Source organism: Clarias gariepinus, chromosome 1 (genome assembly GCF_024256425.1).
Source record: "Clarias gariepinus isolate MV-2021 ecotype Netherlands chromosome 1, CGAR_prim_01v2, whole genome shotgun sequence".
NCBI lineage: Eukaryota > Metazoa > Chordata > Actinopteri > Siluriformes > Clariidae > Clarias > Clarias gariepinus.
The window spans coordinates 8,440,715-8,460,504 of NC_071100.1; the positions used below are offsets into that span (position 1 = coordinate 8,440,715).

The following is a 19,790-nucleotide window of genomic DNA, read 5'->3' on the forward strand; positions in this document are numbered from 1 at the left end:
GTTCCAGATCCGAATTCCGGACCTGCGTCAAAATGCAGCGGAAAAACAAGTCTGCTTTTTTTATTCTTCGAGCCGGGACAGTATGTAATCACAAAGCGGAATCTCATGAAAAAACAGCTCCCATCAGCTTAATGAGAGTTTAATCTTTTTGCTTGTTGGAGGTACTCTTGATTCCTATCATCCGTTATTACCGTAAATGGGTGTTTAGCTCTCTCCAACCAATGCCTCCACTCCTCTAATGCCGCTATTACAGCTAGCAGTTTCGTTATTATAATTGCATTCGGCCGCTGTTAGTTCACGCGAAAAGAAGGCACAGGAGTAGAGTTTCTCGGGGTGGTCATGGCGCTGCGACAGCACAGCGCCAAGTCCTACCTCTGACGCATTGACCTCAATTAGGAAGGGCTTATTGGGATCAGGTAGCTTCAATATAGGTGCAGAGGTAAAAGCTTGTTTGAGACGTTGGAATGCGATGCACACTTCCAGCTAGAACACGCGTAGTCTTTGCGGTTTACTTTTCCACTAGTGAGCAGTGCTGCCATCGTACTAAAGCTCCGAATAAAGCGCCAATAGGAGTTGGCGAACCCCAGGAAGCTCTGTAGCGCCACGGAGCTGGGTTTCGGCCACTGTTGCACCGCCATGACCTTGGCTGCGTCCATCTCGACCCCCAGGGGTCCTATGCGATAGCCCAGAAATGCGACCTCCCTCTTGTGAAACTCACATTTCTCCGCCTTCGCATAAAGCCCATGTTCGCGCAGCTGATGAAGGACTGCGGTTACATGATGGATGTGTTCAGCATATGACCGTGAGTATACCAGGATATCATCCAGGTATACTATAACGAAACGGTTCAACATATGCCGAAACATGTAATTTATGAACCCCTGAAACACCAATCTATAAGCCATTTCATTGTATTGGTAATGACCTGTTGTCGTGCTAAACGCAGTCTTCCACTCATCGCCCTTGCGAACACGAATGAGATTATATGCACTGCGGAGGTCGAGTTTGGTAAAAATGGACGCGTCGTGGAGCTGGTTGATAGCGGGCGGTACCAGGGGCAGTGGGTGCTTGTATTTTACTGTAATAGTTTTAAGACCTCGATAATCAATACAGAGTTGTAAGCCCCCGCCCTTTTTTTAGATAAAAAAGAAACCTGCCGAAGCTGGTGATGTGGGCCTGCTGATGAGTCCCTGCCGGAGAGCTTCACTCACATATTCCTCCATTGCCTGAGTTTCGGCCACCGACAATGGATAAATGCGCAAGCATGGCGGTGTTTTCCCCGGCAGCATCTCAATCGCGCAGTCCCACAGACGGTGAGGGGGAAGTCGTGCGGCTGCCCTAACGCTAAACACGTCCTTAAACCGTTTGTACTCTGATAGCACCATGGTCGATACTTGTGCAGTAGGACTTTCAATCGTAGTTGTTTGGACCTTTAATGTCAAAGGTGTACAAAATTTGCGCATCTAGGGGCCCATGACATGATGCATAAACCTGCCCAATCAAAATTGGGATTGAGTGAGCTAAGCCAAGGTAGGCCCAGCACGACTGACTGATCCAGCCGAGAAATTACAAAACATTTGGTTTCTCCGTGTGACCAGGGAAAGTTAACCTGTTTTAATTGTTTGCACTCTAGAGCGTGAAAATGAGAGCAGATAAAATGAATTTCCCAGCCGACCCAGAATATATTAGAGGGAAAACAGAAACAGTGTGATTATTATAAGACAGTGATGCTCTTAAACAAAAGGAGTGATGTGTGCGTGGTAGTGTGTGTGATGTTACTTGGAGAATTAGGCAGTTGCGGATCTTGTGTGATCTCCCTCCCCCACAGTACAAACATAACCCCGATGTGACTCGTCGCTGTCTCTCTTGGGCAGAAAGGCGGGACGTGTCCACGTCCATAGTCTCTGATGGAGTACCTTCACGCGGTTCGATGGGGGTTTGGTGAGGCTTTCGCGTAGATGAACATCCGATCTTTCTCCTATACCCTTAGCGGGGGTTCGCCTTTGTTGGCCGCAGAGGTGCTGGTCTAGTTTGATCGCCAGTGCAACGCAGTTGTCGAGCTCTAATCCGGAATCACGACACGCCAGTTCAAGTTGAATATATATGTCTATTATGGAATGCTATTGATAAGTTAACCCATGTCGAATGTTATTGAAAGAATGTTTAATTTGCATAGAAAGCGCTGTCTTTTTTTATAGCTGATTGGCCGAGCTCTCTCAGAGGGGAGGGATGAGAGGTACTTTGCATGCGCACATTAACGACGGCTCTACAGCCAATCAGGGGCGTCTGTGAGCTTGCACACGCGGAAGGAGCGGCTAGCGCTTTCCTCCGAGTGTGTTACTCCGACCCTAATGGTGCGTGAGCAAGCAGTTCAAAAGATGCAGTCAGCTGACGTCACGCGGTTCGGAGGGAACGCGTGATAGTCTTCGGCCCTCCCGGCTGAATGGTAGTAGTAGCCTTAATGTGGGTGCCTAGTGACGGGGAGGAATTGGCCACGACTAAACGGAGAATAATATTAAAAAAAAAAAAAAAAAAAACTTTATTGTAGACAGCACCTTGTAACTTCGGACGTAAGAGACAGCGACTTAAGAAGACTCCTAAGGGACAGTTCGAGAAACACACTTAGAAAAATAATCACTTTACGTGAGATATATTATAAGAGTCTTCTTAGCGCGCCAAGAGTATGCGTTATCGGTAAACCAGGCCCTGGCTTTTATCAGACTTGTGGATCAAGAGGTCTACAAGAATAAAGTCAATAGCTGAGTATTACCCTTATTATTTAAAGTTTCCAGACCTTGTTTAACACATAACAAGGAAAAGCCACTTAAATTACTTACATCACAATGTACAGATCACAACGTACAGGTAAAGGAGCAGTGGGTTAAATAAATGCAAAATATATTTGACAATAGCTGTGCAGAAGAAGAATTTGCACTTAATTTTAACCAGAAATACTCATAACATCCAAAATTTTCCATCTACCTTCCAAATAAGCCAAGCCCAATCAGGACTGTCCTACAATTTAATGCACAACACCAAGACATCCCCGTCAACAACATATTAATAATAGGAAATTAATAACAACATGATATGTGCCTCGGTGTGGTTTACATAAGGATGGGGAGTGTGGTGTTCCTAAGAATGACCAGAAATATCACAGACTTTTTTGGTACTGTGAAATGATCGGACACTAAAAATCCATATGAGGTTCCATGTTCCTTTTTGGGAATAGCTCTTTACCAGTAGTGGAAATTGATGGACTCACAAGAGCCATCAGAGAATGTGAGCCGGAGTATGGAGTCGACACTCATCATCTTTGTAGAATGCAACTTTTACATAGTCAATGCGTTGATATCCCTCTCAACAAGCAGTCCTAATAAAATGACTCTGTAAAAACTCTCTGAATCTAATTTACGACATGACTGCTCAAGGTCATTTTTGATAGCAATCCTAAAGGTTTCTCCACAATGCAATTGGAATAAAGGATGGAAATACACTACATACAACAGGGTTTTTGCTTGATGTAGGAATTTGCCTCATGTGGCAGTGGAAAATAAATGATTTGTTATGATTTTCACAAAAATTTATTTGATATGCATTTCAGTTAAGGATATTTTAATGTTGATTTATAGTCAGGCCAATCTAGCAGTCGGATGAAGACTCGTTTCAGTGACACTTGATGGTTGACTGGTGATTTAGGATCAAAATTGTTTACACTCTCACTTGTGTGCCTTCTCTATGCATGAAGAGCCAGAACATCAATAATAACAATAAGACGTTTTTGTTTGTCACATATAATTCACAGATAATATATCTCAGCTTGTTAAGAAACAATGAAGCATCCCACTGAACTGCCCCCACTATTAAATAATACACACTGTTGTGTTAATTGCATTCACATAAAGGTGTAAGAAAATATGGGGTTCTACTGTCTAAGTAACATCTCTAAACATTACTTATGTTCTTATGTACATATTCTTAACATTACTAATGCATTAATCTCCTTTGAACAGTTGATATTGAGATGTTTCTGCTACTTCTGCTCTGTAAAGACTTCATAACACCTCTAATCTGAGGTGCTGTTAATTGGTCATTTTTCAGGCTGATAACTCTAAATGAACTTCTCGTCTGCGGCAGAGGTAGGTTTTGGTCTTGCCCTCCTGGGATAGCCTTCATGAGAGCCAGTTTCATTATGGTGCTTGATGGATTTTGCAAGTGCACTTGCCAATACTGTTCTTGCAGGAACTATTACAGAAGGCTGACCTCTGTGTCTTAAAATAACAACTAACTGTTGTTTTTGTTGTTGTTATGTAATTACCTAATTCCATATGTGTTATTTTATAGTTTTGAAATCCCCAGTTTTGTTGTGGAATGTAGAAAATAAATCACAAAAAAAAAAAGAAATTTGCAAGTGACCCCAAACTTTTTAACAGTAGTGTGTGTGTGTGAGAGAGAGAGAGAGAGAGAGAGAGAGATTAGGGAGCATCATTAATGAGATGGTAGAGCTCCGAACACTTTTTACTGCACTGGACTACATACAATATACATACAAACATACAATCACCATGCTTGGCAATTACCCTGTAGCCATTTTCAGCTTTGTGAAGGTCCAAAATTGTGTGTCGTTTGACAGCTCTTTGGTTTTGCCCATGTTGCTACTTAGACTTTGGCTGATTTTGGGATGCACAGGTGTCTTTATGACAGCTAATGACCTCAAACAGGTGCTACTCATTTAAAATCAGAGCAAAGTGTAGCTGGACTATTTAAAAGCAAAATAACATGTATTTGAGGGTCAGTAATCAAATACTTATTTGAAACAGTAATTCACAAATAAAATGTTAAAAAATTATACAATTTGATTTCTGGATTTTGTCTCTCACAGTGGAAATGCACCTTTGCTGAAAACTGTAGACCCCTTCATGATTTCTAAGTAATCATGAACTTTCTAACTTGCAAAATCACAGGGTGATCAAATAGTTATTGACCTCACTGTATATTATCCTGTTCTTATGTTTTGGTGTCTTTGGGGTTGATGGGTATCTGTCTTAGTGTGTATGTGGTGTTTTCCAAAATCCTTTTTTAGCTTCTCAGACAATAGTCTTATATGGGATGGTAAGTTTTTTTCTGTTGACTCTGTGTCTCATCTCCTTCTGTTATGCTTCTGTTGGATCTGGAAGCTATTTTGTTAAAAGTCCATTTAGAATATCAGCAGGATTCGAAAGCTGTGTTTAGCCACTTAAATACCTCCTTTTTTTTCGTAGAGCTGGCAATGTTTTCTGCCCTGGGGTCCAGTGTCCTGATGACACCTGATCTGTGTTCCAGACCACCTTCCCCTGACCTCAACAGCCACCCCACCAAACCCAGTCCTGTACAATTAGCAACCCTTTAAACCACCCCAAGGAAGATCAAGACCTCTTCATGTAGCTTAAAAAATACTCTAGATCAACATATAAGTACTTCATCATCCAGTAATATCAGTTCTATTGTTAATATGGCATGATATTGCATAAACTAACTTGAGAATTAATATGCAATTAAATAAATTGTAAACTTTCATCATTCAGTAACTGAACTTACTTATTGTTAACATCAGCCAAGTTCAGCCTTGAGTTTACACACTGGAAGTGTTACAGTCACAAGTACATTGCTGGTGGAGACATGTGACATGAGGGGAATGAGGTTTATGTTAAAAGTCACCAATCATATGTTGAGTTATACATGAGTTATATATGTTTTCCATATTTAGATAAAACGCTATTTAGTTAAAGCCTGTTATCAGTCTCACACATCATTTCACACCTTTTCCTGCTAAACCCACACTGCTGAATAGACCAAAAAACAAACTAACAAAAATAACTTCTCTATTTCACGGCCTCTGCTTCTTTCTGCATAACTTTTGCTCTACTTTCTGACTCTAATGTATAAATCACATTAGTTCATTAATTCATTAATTATTTGATTTATTTATTTATTTATTAATAAATGAATTAATTAATTGATTAATTCATTTATTTATTTATTTATTTATTTATTCAAACATATCCTGCCTGACCAAAAATGGTTCCAAACTCTAATATTTTGCTTGACTGCCCTTAACTGTGATTGTCTGAATTCACCATGGCGTTATTATAACAACTTTATGTAATATAGTAATGACATAGAAATTGTTGATTACCCAGTAATTTGATCTGAAACACAGTGCAAGGTTTTTCCATGACAACAGAACATGTCTTCTGACAACATTGTTTATAAGAAGCTACTAAATATAGCTGCATTAAATACGTGCTTTAAAAAACAAGCAAACAAAAAAAGTATCAAATGAAACATATTAATCACTGCAGTTAAATTGGATTCTTTTTTTTTTATTTAAATGCTGACATGTCCCAACAAAAAATAGTAACATGAAAGAGAAAAATAGCTTATAAGGCATTTTGTCAATAAGTCAAAGAGAACATTTACTCACAGAGCATCACAGAGAGTGGACTGAACTCCATCATGGTCCTGTAAAGACTGACTGACAGAAAAGTGATGTATTTGACTGTCTCTACACTTCCTGTTGCCTTTTGATGTGTGTGTGTGTGTGTGTGTGTGTGTGTTTGTAATTATCACATTGTGGGGACATTACTATGGATACACACCAACATTGTGGGGCATTGTAACGTGTTGGGGAGGGTGTAAATAAGTGCCTCACCAATGTTAGTGCATCCTGAGGTGAGCGATTAGTAAGTTTATTTATTGTATTAAATTATGCTTTTGGCTATTCCCAGCTGGCATTTTAACGTTGAGTCAGCGTTGAATCAACGTCAGGTGTCAGTGTTGGATAACCGTTGGATTTTGTTTAGATTTTGCAAATCTAATCAACGTTGAAATCGCAACGTCATTCCAACGTCACGTTTGTCAACATAGGTGAATTTGCCAACATTGAATCAACATTGATTTTAGTTTAGATTTTGCAAATCCAATCAACGTTGAAATCGCAACGTCATTCCAACGTCACGTTTGTCAACATAGGTGAATTTGCCAACATTGAATCAACATTGATTTTAGTTTAGATTTTACAAATCCAATCAACGTTAAAATTTCAACGTCACTAAAGTCCTGCTTTTCAACAGTTTATTTTGTTAAACTGTTTTCACTAAAGTACTGAAGTTTTCAACAGAACAAACACCTTGAAATGGATACATAAACGAGTTAGTGGACATGCAGAGTCAGCTAGGACAAAGGTAATTGGTAAAAGCAAGACCTGGAAGAAGATTAATAAAGACATTTCACTGATTAAAGAAACATGCTTTATTACAAAAAAACATTTTACACAAACACGTTTTGAACTAGAACAGCCCAAACACTGGGCCACATTGAACATGGCTGGTTATTTTTCCTTTTTTCTGCCACCGCCACCCATCCTCTCTGGTGCATATTTTAAATATTTGGCCATGTGTTCATTTATTTTTGTTGCTGTTGTGTCAAATGAGCTGAACACTGCGTCTGATGAAAAAAAAAAAAAGATCATTATTAGCAAACGCTAACCTCTCCAATATTTTGTACATATCAACTTGTGGTATTGCCAATGTTTCAACTATATAAATTAGTATTTACTAACATGCTTGGGTGAGCAAGAAAAGGCAGTTGGTAGTAACCAGTACTGCCAGTAGAGAAGTTAGTCTAGAGCCCAGAATGGAGTATAATATATAATATTACAGTATGCTCTGTAGAGTCCTCCAACTAAAATGATTTCTTATGAATTATTATTCTGCTTACTATATTCTATATTATTTAAAACATTGTTAAAAAATGTTAAAGAAAACTCACCACAGATGAGCTTGTAAAGATGGGTCTTCATAAAGGACACCTTCCCACTCCTTCCTCTGAGGCTCATTAGAGCCATCATTTTATTTGTCATAGTTCTGCCATGGTAAAACAGATTCATATTAGAGTATTATATTGCAATCAAGTTCATTATAAAAATGTAGCACATGACAGTATATGACAGGGAACATCACTATGGGGTGTAACGGTTCACAAAATCAACGGTTCGGTTTAAAACTTGTCACAGTTCGGTACGTTTTTGATACAGCAAAAATAAATGCCAGAGAACTGTCCTTAATTTTTTTTTTTTTTATTATTAAAACTAACATCATAAAGTAGGATATTTTTTACTTTGAGCAATTGAATGTAAATGTAAATAATTGACTCTTAGGAGCATATAAAACAATATGGCTGCTTGTAAAAAATTAAATGTAATATTTTGTACTTATAAACAAATGTTTATTTTAGTTCAGATCAGCATTTGAGGGCAGCAATGTTATTCATAACGCAGAAATAAAACTGACGTAACGTTACTTGAAAGCATTGTAGCCTACTATTCCTGCCAAACTTTCAAAGTTACTGTTAGTTTGACTACAATAAATCAATGGCACAATGTTTCTTTCTGGTTTCCACGTCAGCTCTGTTTGATCCGTTAATAACAGAAATGTGACTGTTTCTTACTAGATCTCGCAACGATGGTATTACTTAAGTGGCGAATTCAAATGAGAGTGGTTTCTTTACTGGATCTCTTAGCGCTGTGTAGTACAAGATCGGCTCGCGCTGCTTTGGTCCAAACTGATAAACGATTCCGTCACGAGTAGCTCAGTTTCGTTCCGCTTACATTACGTTTGCCATTTGAGTGTATGGTCGCGCCAGCATCCCTTACATTATGAGCGAGATCATGACGCGCTATTTGAAATAACTGTTCGGTTTGAAAATACGTACCCAACACCGAACCGAAAGCCTTGTACCGCATGGTTCAATACGAATACACGGACCCTTACACCCTAACTATAAACTAATGCAAAAACGGAACAAAGATACTTACGCAGCCATTGACTTCTTTACATGGTCTGCAGCATCAACCCCTCCTAACCTCTTCAGATGTTTACTCTGAAAAGGAACAACAAGACATTAAAACCAGAAAAAGTGGTCAAGTAGAGTCCAGACTTAAAGCAGGCACATGAGGACAAGGTCAACAAGGTGAAAGGTATAGTTCACTTTGAAATAAAATTTTGGTATGTTTTAGCTTACCTCAAGGGCATCCAAGATGTAGGTGTCTTTGTTTCTGCAGTAGTTTAAATTTTGATATTTTCAGGTCCCATAGACCTGCATTATATGACTGAAAACTGAATGGTTTGACCTAAAAATATAAAAATTTAAACCACTGCAGAAACAAAGGCTACATTCACACTGCAGGCTGAAATGACCCAATTCCGGTCCCATTTTTTTGCCCCTATGCGACCTGTATCTGATCTTTTCTTGACAGTCTGAACGACACATATGTGATCCTTTCAAAAGATCTTATGTGGTCCAACTCTGATACGCATCCGATCTTTCGCAATGCGACTTTAGTCTGAACAGCCAGATCGCATGTATCTGACCCGCACGTCATTGTTTAGCTACTTCCGCAAACAACAAGTGACGTTGTTGACCGTTGAGTACTCTTCTGCGCATACAGGTCACTTCTGGGTCATTTCACGTTCACACAGGAGATCACAAAAGGTCGCATTTAATTGGAAATGTAAACGGCCTTGCAAAAATGTATTAAATTTTTTTTTTTTTAAATCAGAATTGAACATTAAGCCCTGCCGTGTGAACGTAGCCAAAGACACCTACATCCTGGATGCCCTTAAGGTAAGCTAAAACATAATTTTGAACTATACCTTGAACAAGCCAAATGTCATAATGGAACTGCCAGCACTTATGTAACCGTTTTGTTGCGCATTTCTTTTTTTTAGCACTTGTCCTGCTACATTACTACAACAGTGGTACATTAGCTGCTACTAGCATAACACACCTCAGACGTGCATGAAGCCAGAGGAACTTCCTGCTGTAAAGACATTACCCAGATCAAAACATGCTGTGCACACTCTACAGGCCGCTCTTTGTCTTTTCTGTCTCTGCTGTTGTCTATTAATCAAAATGTGAAATGCCCCATGAAGCTGTACTTATTAGATGAGTGAGTTTGAGTGTTTGTCTTGCACCCAATCAGGGAGGGGCATAATATCTCTGCGAATCTTTAGCACTGAGCCCCATGTACATTAGAGTTGTGAAACCATGTTTTACTAGCCTAATACTCAGACCCCAAAAGCACCTGAGGGTTAAAACTTACCAGTTCTGCTCCCTCATTAACGTCCTCCAGGCGATTCTCTAAAGCTTTGAGCTCTTCTAAAGTGTTTGCAGGATTTAATTCATATGCTGTTCCAGCAGAGGTGGCAACGCGAATTGTATCCTTGATATCAACAAGAAGCTGAAGAACTCTCTTCTGAAATTCTAGCCAAAAAAGAAGGGACCGATTATTATTTTTATAATGTAGTGAGTATGCTCTACACCACAAAATCAGTTCATTTTCACAAAAAAAAAAAAAAAAAAAAAAAAAAAAAAGCACTGCAAAAACCTCAATTTTACCAAGAATATTTGTGATATTTCTAGACAAATGTCTAATTTCTATTTAAAATACATCTAAACACTTAAAATAAGACACCTTAAAAGTAACTTGTATTTACTAGGCAATTTTCACTTGAACACAAATTCACATAAAATAAATAGAAAAATCTGCTAGTGGGGGGAAAAAAAAACAAAAACTTGTGTTACAATGTGCTCATGTGAAAAAAAATCAGGTTAGTTTGAAGAATCAGCAAAGAGTCATATTGAACTGTTTAGTCTGATTCAACTTAATGTTTGGGGACAGCTAGGGACACTGGAAGACTCCTAATTATTCGTCAGCAAAATTAAGAGAATAACTTTACTTTTTTCAGACATAGGGAAGTCTTCCCTCCTCAATTTGCTTGACCCTGAGGAACCCCGACGCCGTCTCTGAGAAGGGGATCTGGACCGACACTCTTGGCCACTCCTAGGGCTGAATGATCTGGTTTAAAAAATAAAAATAAAAAAGGGAAATTGCTACAGCAGTAATTGCAACTGAAGTATAATTCTAAGTAGTTGGAATTATAATTTTGTGTCGCAATTTACACTCACCTAAAGGATTATTAGGAACACCTGTTCAATTTCTCATTAATGAAATTATCTAATCAACCAATCACATGGCAGTTGCTTTAATGCATTTAAAGGTGTGATCCTGGTCAAGACAATCTCCTGAACTCCAAACTGAATGTCAGAATGGGAAAGAAAGGTGATTTAAGCAATTTTGAGCGTGGCATGGTTGTTGGTGCCAGACGGGCCGGTCTAAGTATTTCACAATCTGCTCAGTTACTGGGATTTTCACGCACAACCATTTCTAGGGTTTACAAAGAATGGTGTGAAAAGGGAAAAACATCCAGTATGCGGCAGTCCTGTGGGCGAAGATGCCTTGTTGTTGCTAGAGGTCAGAGGAGAATGGGCCGACTGATTCAAGCTGATAGAAGAGCAAGTTTGACTGAAATAACCACTTGGTACAACCAAGGTATGCAGCAAAGCATTTGTGAAGCCACAACACGCACAACCTTGAGGCAGATGGGCTACAACAGCAGAAAACCCCACCGGGTACCACTTATCTCCACACCAAAATTGGCACAAAAAAAAAGGCTACAATTTGCACGAGCTCACCAAAATTGGACAGTTTAAGACTGGAAAAATGTTGTCTGGTCTGATAAGTCTCGATTTCTGTTGAGTCATTCAAAAGTTAAATTTGGCGTAAACAAAATGAGAACATGGATCCATGATGCCTTGTTACCACTGTGGCTGGTGGTGGTGGTGTAATGGTGTCGGGGATGTTTTCTTGGCACACTTTGGGCCCCTTAGTGCCAATTGGGCATCATTTAAATGCCACGGGCTACCTGAGCATTGTTTCTGACCCTGTACATTCCTTTATGACATTTATCCATCCTCTGATGGCTACTTCCAGCAGGATAATGCACCATGTCACAAAGCTCGAATCATTTCAAATTGGTTTTTTGAACATGACAATGAGTTCACTGTACTAAAATGGCCACCAGTCACTAGATCTCATCCCAATAGAGCATCTTTGGGATGTGGTGGAACGGGAGCTTTGTGCCCTGGATGTGCATCCCACAAATCTCCATCAACTGCAAGATGCTATCCTATCAATATGGGCCAACATTTCTAAAGAATGCTTTCAGCACCTTGTTGAATCAATGCCACATAAAATTAAGGCAGTTCTAAAGGCGAAAGGGGGTCAAACACAGTATTAGTATGGTGTTCCTAATAATCCTTCAGGCGAGTGTATATATATTTAACATTAAATACCTCCGTCCATGAGTGGAAGACCCTGAGGAACCCCTACGCCGCCTCTGGGAAAGGGATCTGGACTGACTCTCTTGACCAGGCCTAGGGCTGAATGATCTGGTAAAAAAAATAAAGAAAGAAGGAAATTGCTACAGCAGTTATTGCAAATGAAGCATAATTCTAAGTAGTGGAATCATTTTGTGTCGCAATTTCTATTTTTACAAAAAGAGGTCAATAAAAATAATAAGAGCATATGACATTTATTGAGGTCTATGCCAAACATTTTCTTACAAATGGAAGATGTGTAGTTTAGACTGCAGCTTTACAATGCTTCATTTACAGTATAGTGAAAATGTTGTACTTTTGATCATATTTAAATTAAATACCTCTGTCTATGAGTGGAAGACCCTGAGGAACCCCTATGCCACCTCTGGGAAAGGGATCTGGACTGACTCTCTTGACCAGGCCTAGGGCTGAATGATCTGGTAAAAAAAAATAAAGAAGGGAAATTGCTACAGCAGTTATTGCAAATGAAGCATAATTCTAAGTAGTGGAATCATTTTGTGTCGCAATTTCTATTTTTACAAAAAAAGTTCAATAAAAATAATAAGAGCATATGACATTTATTGAGGTCTATGCCAAACATTTTCTTACAAATGGAAGATGTGTAGTTTAGACTGCAGCTTTACAATGCTTCATTTACAGTATAGTGAAAATGTTGTACTTTTGATCATATTTAAATTAAATACCTCTGTTTATAAGTGGAAGACCCTGAGGAACCCCTACGTCGCCTCTGGGAAAGGGATCTGGACTGACTCTCTTGACCAGGCCTAGGGCTGAATGATCTGGTAAAAAAAAATAAAGAAGGGAAATTGCTACAGCAGTTATTGCAAATGAAGCATAATTCTAAGTAGTGGAATCATTTTGTGTCGCAATTTCTATTTTTACAAAAAAAGTTCAATAAAAATAATAAGAGCATATGACATTTATTGAGGTCTATGCCAAACATTTTCTTACAAATGGAAGATGTGTAGTTTAGACTGCAGCTTTACAATGCTTCATTTACAGTATAGTGAAAATGTTGTACTTTTGATCATATTTAAATTAAATACCTCTGTTTATAAGTGGAAGACCCTGAGGAACCCCTACGTCGCCTCTGGGAAAGGGATCTGGACTGACTCTCTTGACCAGGCCTAGGGCTGAATGATCTGGTAAAAAAAAATAAAGAAGGGAAATTGCTACAGCAGTTATTGCAAATGAAGCATAATTCTAAGTAGTGGAATCATTTTGTGTCGCAATTTCTATTTTTACAAAAAAAGGTCAATAAAAATTATAAGAGCATATGTCATTTATTGAGGTCTATGCCAAACATTTTCTTACAAATGGAAGATGTGTAGTTCAGACTGCAGCTTTACACTGCTTCATTTATAGTGAAAATGTTGTACTTTTGATCATATTTAAATTAAATACCTCTGTCTATGAGTGAAAGACCCTGAGGAACCCCCACGCTGCCTCTGGGAAAGGGATCTGGAGTGACTCTCTTGGTTAGGCCTAGGGCTGAATGATCTGGTAAAAAAAAATTTGGAAATTGATACAGCAGGTATTGCAAACAAAGTATAATTCTAAGTAGTGGGAATTTTTTTGTGTTGCAATTTTATTTTTACTGGGTCAGTACATCAAACATTTTCTTACATTTGGAAGTGCTAAAGCACTCAATCAGTGCAATTGATTCGTCTAGTTTGTGATGTCCATAACAAAAAGAAATCTAATACCATTTACATTGAGTCATTTAGCAGACGCTTTTATCCAAAGCGACTTACAAATTTAGGACTACATTAAGCGAGTCATCGTGAAGAGGCAAAAAACAACGCAAGAAGTGTTCAAAATATGAAGTTCAGGTATTGATCAGAGTAGCAAGTTAGGAATAATAATAATAATAATAATAATAATAACAGTGCTTTAAACAGTGTTTATACTGACAATATTGCACTTTTGATCATATTTAAATTAAATACCTTCGATCATTACAAAGAGACTCAGAGGGACTGCTGCTACCACTGTGTGCCAAGGATTGAGGTCTTGAGGGGATGTCCATTTGGGTTCTTTCTGTGTTTTTAGACACTGGGAATGGTTAATATGTCAATTTAAAATTACTTTTACACGTATTTGGTTAGTCAACATAAACATTAAAAGTTTAAATTAACATAAAAGACAATTGAGAATTATATTTTGTGGCATTCAATTCAAGTTGTAACCTTTCAGTTCTGGCATACTAAACTTCAAAATATTTCATCCAATCAAAGACAAAATTATTTTTACACAACCACCTACCTAACTGTGCATCTGTCATTTTGGGAGGAGTTGGAAGAACAAAGTCATCTGTAATAAGCAACAGTCATTAAATTTTTTTTTTTTTTTTTTTTTAAACCTTAACTAGTAACTGTAGTGACTAATTGGCCTGATACTGACACAGCCACGGTGGTGATTCAAATGCTACAGTGTGCTCTAGATGTACATACCTTTTCTTAGTCTTTTCTTGGCTTGATTCCCATTTCTTGTATTTGCAGAATGCGGGATGCGTCTTTTCATTGTGTTGGTAGTTGTGCCATATTTACCAGACTGTGCATTGTTCATTTTGGGAGGAGTTGGAAGAACAAAGTCATCTGTAATAAAGTCAAGTCATAAAGTACTTTCAAAACTGTAGTGACTAATTGGTCCACAGCGGTGATTAAAATGCTACAATGATGTGTACTTAATGCGCATAACTTTTGTTATTCTTTTCTTGGCTTGATTCTCATTACTTGTATTTGCCAAATGTGGCTTTTTTTTGTTGTGTTAGTAGTTGTGCATTATTTAATATAGTGCGACTAGCCGAATAGTGTGACTTTGTGAGTTTGCAGTAAGAACCATTACATCTCTACTATAATTCAAACATACTGAGCCCACCCCCATCTTCATATGACATGATTGTGTGACATGACCCACCACCACGATGTCACTGCCCCCTTTTGACCCCCTTTTCACTCCAACAAACACTTTTGATATTATAAACTGTAAAAATACAATGAAAGCAAAACAGATAAATTTGACCACCGCACACAAAAAAAAAACTTCACTGAATCTTTGTTCTGAGTGAGTAACAATCAGAGGTAGCTACAGGCGAAACGTGTTCACAAAGATTCTGTAAATTTTTCATCATGCAGTGGTTTATTTCACTGTTTTACTTTAAATGTTCCTGCTACCAACCTGCACCTGACGATCGCACTAGCTGTGCACAAGATTCTTTTGTTGGTTTACTCTAAAAATACAATGTTACAATGATGTAGCCCTTGGGGACATGCCTTCAGTGCATTGGTTCCTGTAAATTAACACCTACCTTCACAAGGAATAAATGTTCGAATCTTCTTGGTAGCCTTTTCACCTAAAATTAGTCATATGCATTCTGTAAGACAGTAGTCATCTTTCAAACAATTAGGCATACCTGTCTTGACTGTCTTAATTTGAATTGACATTAATTGAATTGAAAAATGTTATAAAACCCTACTCCAACCTCATTGTTGTGACAGAGGTATGAAAATAAATGTGAAAACCTAATTTTTTTTATTACATACCTGTACTCTTTATCATAAGACCTGGAGAAGATTCTTTTTTACTGTCTTCATTGACAGATGGTTCATCTTAAAGGAAAAAAGTCAATAAATATTTGATAGACAATTACATATTCTGCAACAATGAAGAAAAAAAGGGAAAAAAAAGTCTTACAAATGATCAAATTAGTAAAAGTGCACTACATACCAATTTGGTAGTCGGGATAAATTTTTTTTTTTGGCCTCCTCTTCATCGGTAACTCTTCTTCTGAGCCACTTAATTCAGCAGTTGTAGTAAAATCATACTTCTCACATTCATTCTTGTCATCTAAAAGTACATACAGCAATGGTAAAATGCATACAAATGAGTAAATCTTAATATACAAAAGCAACTGGGCAAAAATGCAAGTTTGGCTATTATAAAATACTTGTTTCATTTCTATAAGCGGATATCATCTTGCATGCCAACAGTCAACAATAAACGGGCTATTGAATGACTTTTTATTGCATGATATGATTTTGTGAGGAAGGGGCAGGACTAAATAAGCTTTTTGCTTCCTCTCATTTTGTTGTTTTTTTCTGGATGAGACCGTTTGGTGTTGTGCTTCTGGTTATGGCTATTTGTTGTTGTCTAAGTTAAAATAAAACAATAAGAGTCTCACCAAAATAAACAAGTAAAACTGACATTATAGCAGGCTAGAAATGAAAAAACATACATAAGAGATAGATAAATGCACTTTAATGTTCATGTAATAAATAAGAAAAGTCCATATGTATGCGTTGACGATTTGAAATTTGCCTTACGTTCATATCACATAAGTCTTTGCCTTACAAAATGCATACCTGACTGAATCTTCATTTTTATTAATGGGAATTTTGTCCATGATTCTTCTGGTTCTTTGCAGGCCTTCAATGCTCTCGCAGCTCCTTGTGTAGGCCACAATACACCACCATTCTTAACCCAACATGATGGTATCACTTCCTCCATCTCCATAGTCTCCTCTCTCCACACCGCTCTAGTCCACATTGTTCTGGTCTATAGAAAAAACAAATGAGACAACTGCGAACAAGTGAATGACAATCATTTGTAACTAAAAACTTCTAACATTAAAAGATGAACAGCTATTAGCGGACTCATTTTCTTCTGTCACGTATCCTAGGCTGGTTAGTTCCTTTCAATGCCATGAAGCAATGGCATAAATACGTAGCCACTTTTGTATGGTAGACAAACTGCCTTGTGCTTCAGTTTTTTCTCCTCAATCAGCTCTCGTTTTTGGGTACCTCTTTCACCACGCAGTACAGCAATGTTAATCAGTTTTGACTCGCATGGACTGGTGAAAAAACTGTCCAAAGTGTTGAGACTGTACACATCACACACACATGTCTTTTCTGGCCTTCTTTCCTTTACCAAGGCAAAGGAATGTCCCAAAAAAAAAACAGGAGTCCTTCTTCTTAGTTGACACAAATGTCCCATGTGCTGCTGGTGAGATAGGAATTTTTGAATTGTCCATTTCAGCTATCCTCTTCGATAGTTGTGCAATTGGGTTTTTTGCATTTCTGACACATTTTTTTAGTTTTTGCAGGTGGTTTTCAAACTGAAAGGCAGAAATGTCATTTAAAGATGTTTTAAAGTGCCTTGCATCTTCAGACAAGTGGATCAGGGCATGGACATTATAGGATGGAAAGATCGGGCTGTAGAGCTTGGTAGATGTTCTATAAAAATATACTAAAAGCTCTTCAGCGTAGCCAATGGATGACATTCGTGTAATGCCATTGGAGTCCAACAGTATGGACATGGCAACTGACAGTGTCAAAAAGTGATGGTAAAAATTGTCTTGCAGAATGCCTCTGAGAACAACCGGTCCAGTATAGAGTAAAAACTGCCTGAATTCCGTCGCTTTCCATCTGTCCAGATCAGTTAGACTTCGTGGCTGTCGGGCAAATTCTCTTGGCAGCTTTCCACTGAGGGACAAGAGTTTTGCTGAAATTTCTCCAATTTGCCTTGAGGACAGCCTACACTCTCTAGGTCCCTGTTTTAGAAAGTTCAGCAATCGTCTGACAACCCCTAGGCAGACAACATGCATATAGTCTAGCACAAACGGTTGTATGCACTGCAAGCCTGCAGCGATCAGGGGTGAGCAACCAGTTTGGTGGATGGGATATGCTTGTTTAATGAAGTCATCTTCTGTTCTTGCATCAACCTTCTCCTGCGACTGGTAGTTGAATACAACTCTGTGACTTACATAATGTCCTTCAATGGTGCACCGCTCACAGCTGCTGTAGGCATTGTGGGACTTGATGCATTTTAGGAATGCTCTCGCTGGGGCATCACAAATAAAAGCATTCACTTTTACATTTATTGTTCCGTTTTGGAACTCAATCCCATGTTGTTGGAGTGCCTTCAGTTCTGTTAAAAAACTAGACGTGTAATCAGTAACGCTGTTTGGCTTTGCAGTTCCACAAAATAGTGCAACGATAAACGGCTCAAACTTTTTCACACTACATAGAATGGGCCACATTTGTACATTGGATGATTTAAACAATGGCACACCATCTACACTGAAATTTAGCAGCATCTCATTTTCTGATGAAAAGAAATCGGGATACTGTGAGCACGTTTTCAAAAGTCCCGTCTCCACACCGAAGTAAAGGAATTGGCCACCACATAGATCCCTGACTTCTATTTTATGTGGGGTTCCTAAAAGGGTTCTGGCATCTTTTGGCAGCCGGTGGCCATGTTTACGTAACACCAAAAGCAGCTCATCAACCGATGTGCGCGTTGCCTTATTTTTTACAGCCCATTTTGCCAAATCACTTCTCAGATCACTTGATTCCTCCTCAGACAAAGTTTCAATTTCTGAATCACTTTCACCATCACTGTCTGGCGGGTGATGATCATCTCGATACTCGTCTTCTCCTGTATCAGACTGCTCTTGTGTCTGTATGTCTGTTGGACTATCAGCAAAAGAGAGGCCAGAATTATCACTCTCATTTGAGGGACCTGGATTCTCATCTGAATCACTAGACTCCACCAATGCCCGTAATTGTGCAGTTTGTCGTCTCCATTTTTTGTGATACATCTGGGATTAAAGATATAAAAACTAAATATTTAAATGTTTCATTAAAAAAATATTCATTGAATAAAAAAAATACAATAAAACATTAAATCAAGCTGTGCTCATCATTTTTTTGATATCTTCCACATCAACCTGTATTTAAATTTTACAAAAAATTAAATTATTTTAGTTTTATAACAGTCACTTTCAGATTCAAATTGATGGTTGGGTTAGGTATGGGGACAACTCACCTTTGAAGGGGACTTTCGGGTTCTGTTCTTCATAAAATACCTGTAAAAGATAAGGAAAAAGAATGAAATCTCAACAACATTATTTTTTAAAGTTTGTGTATGAAAGGTGTGTCAATAGGCCACGTTCAGACATCTCTAACACCCTAGCACACACACTTTCACAAGCACACAGAACGCAATATTTTACCAAAAAAAAAGAAAAAAAAAAAAAAACTTTGTTTAGTTTATTTTTAAACCTGTTTTACAAATGAGGACGTCCCCAAAGAAAGTTTTTGACAGGTTTATCTCACTTTTGGGTACAAATTTGTCCCCAACATATAGTTAAGTCACACACACGGACACAGCGCTTCGCGGTTAAATTAACTTCTGCCCACATGCACGCGCGCACACACACATAACGTTCGGTTGGCGGTTAAACGTCTGCTCATACACACAATACGTATTAATATGTGGGCCAGAGTCAGGCACACTCAAAATGTATTTAGGAAAGTTCTAGTTACCGCCAGATTCCGTCCAAAACGATCCACTGTCAGAGAATCTTCTAGCCTGAAGATGAAGACGCAGACCCACTTCGCGCATGCGCAATTGTCTGGGACCGTCAGAGCCAATAGAATCCAGTTCTAGTCACCGCCAGAAAACATTCTGCATTTTTACAGCTAAAAAAAACTTTGTTTAATTTATTT

General features: G+C 38.4%; 2 protein-coding genes across 3 annotated transcripts; both read right to left on the reverse strand.

The window, feature by feature from the left end:
• Positions 1-13,317: 13,317 nt before the first annotated feature.
• Positions 13,318-16,686, reverse strand: LOC128512665 (uncharacterized). Its single transcript, XM_053486069.1, has 9 exons — positions 16,644-16,686; positions 16,009-16,128; positions 15,825-15,890; positions 15,590-15,634; positions 14,733-14,876; positions 14,545-14,592; positions 14,229-14,315; positions 13,684-13,779; positions 13,318-13,421 (listed from the first exon to the last, which is right to left on the reverse strand). The coding sequence occupies exons 1-9, from the start codon at positions 16,657-16,659 to the stop codon at positions 13,318-13,320; spliced, it is 726 nt and encodes a 241-aa protein (XP_053342044.1). The 5' UTR covers positions 16,660-16,686.
• A 57-nt stretch (positions 16,687-16,743) lies between these two features.
• On the reverse strand, positions 16,744-19,144 carry LOC128524376 (uncharacterized). 2 transcript variants are annotated; one of them, XR_008360510.1, is made up of 3 exons: positions 19,108-19,144; positions 16,907-18,880; positions 16,750-16,836 (listed from the first exon to the last, which is right to left on the reverse strand). XR_008360510.1 is itself a non-coding variant. In XM_053496934.1 (2 exons), the coding sequence occupies exons 1-2, from the start codon at positions 19,138-19,140 to the stop codon at positions 17,171-17,173; spliced, it is 1,743 nt and encodes a 580-aa protein (XP_053352909.1). In that variant the 5' UTR covers positions 19,141-19,144; the 3' UTR covers positions 16,744-17,170. The 2 variants fall into 2 exon arrangements, 1 of the variants encoding a protein (XP_053352909.1); XM_053496934.1 differs by having other exon boundaries at positions 16,744-18,880.
• Positions 19,145-19,790: the final 646 nt, after the last annotated feature.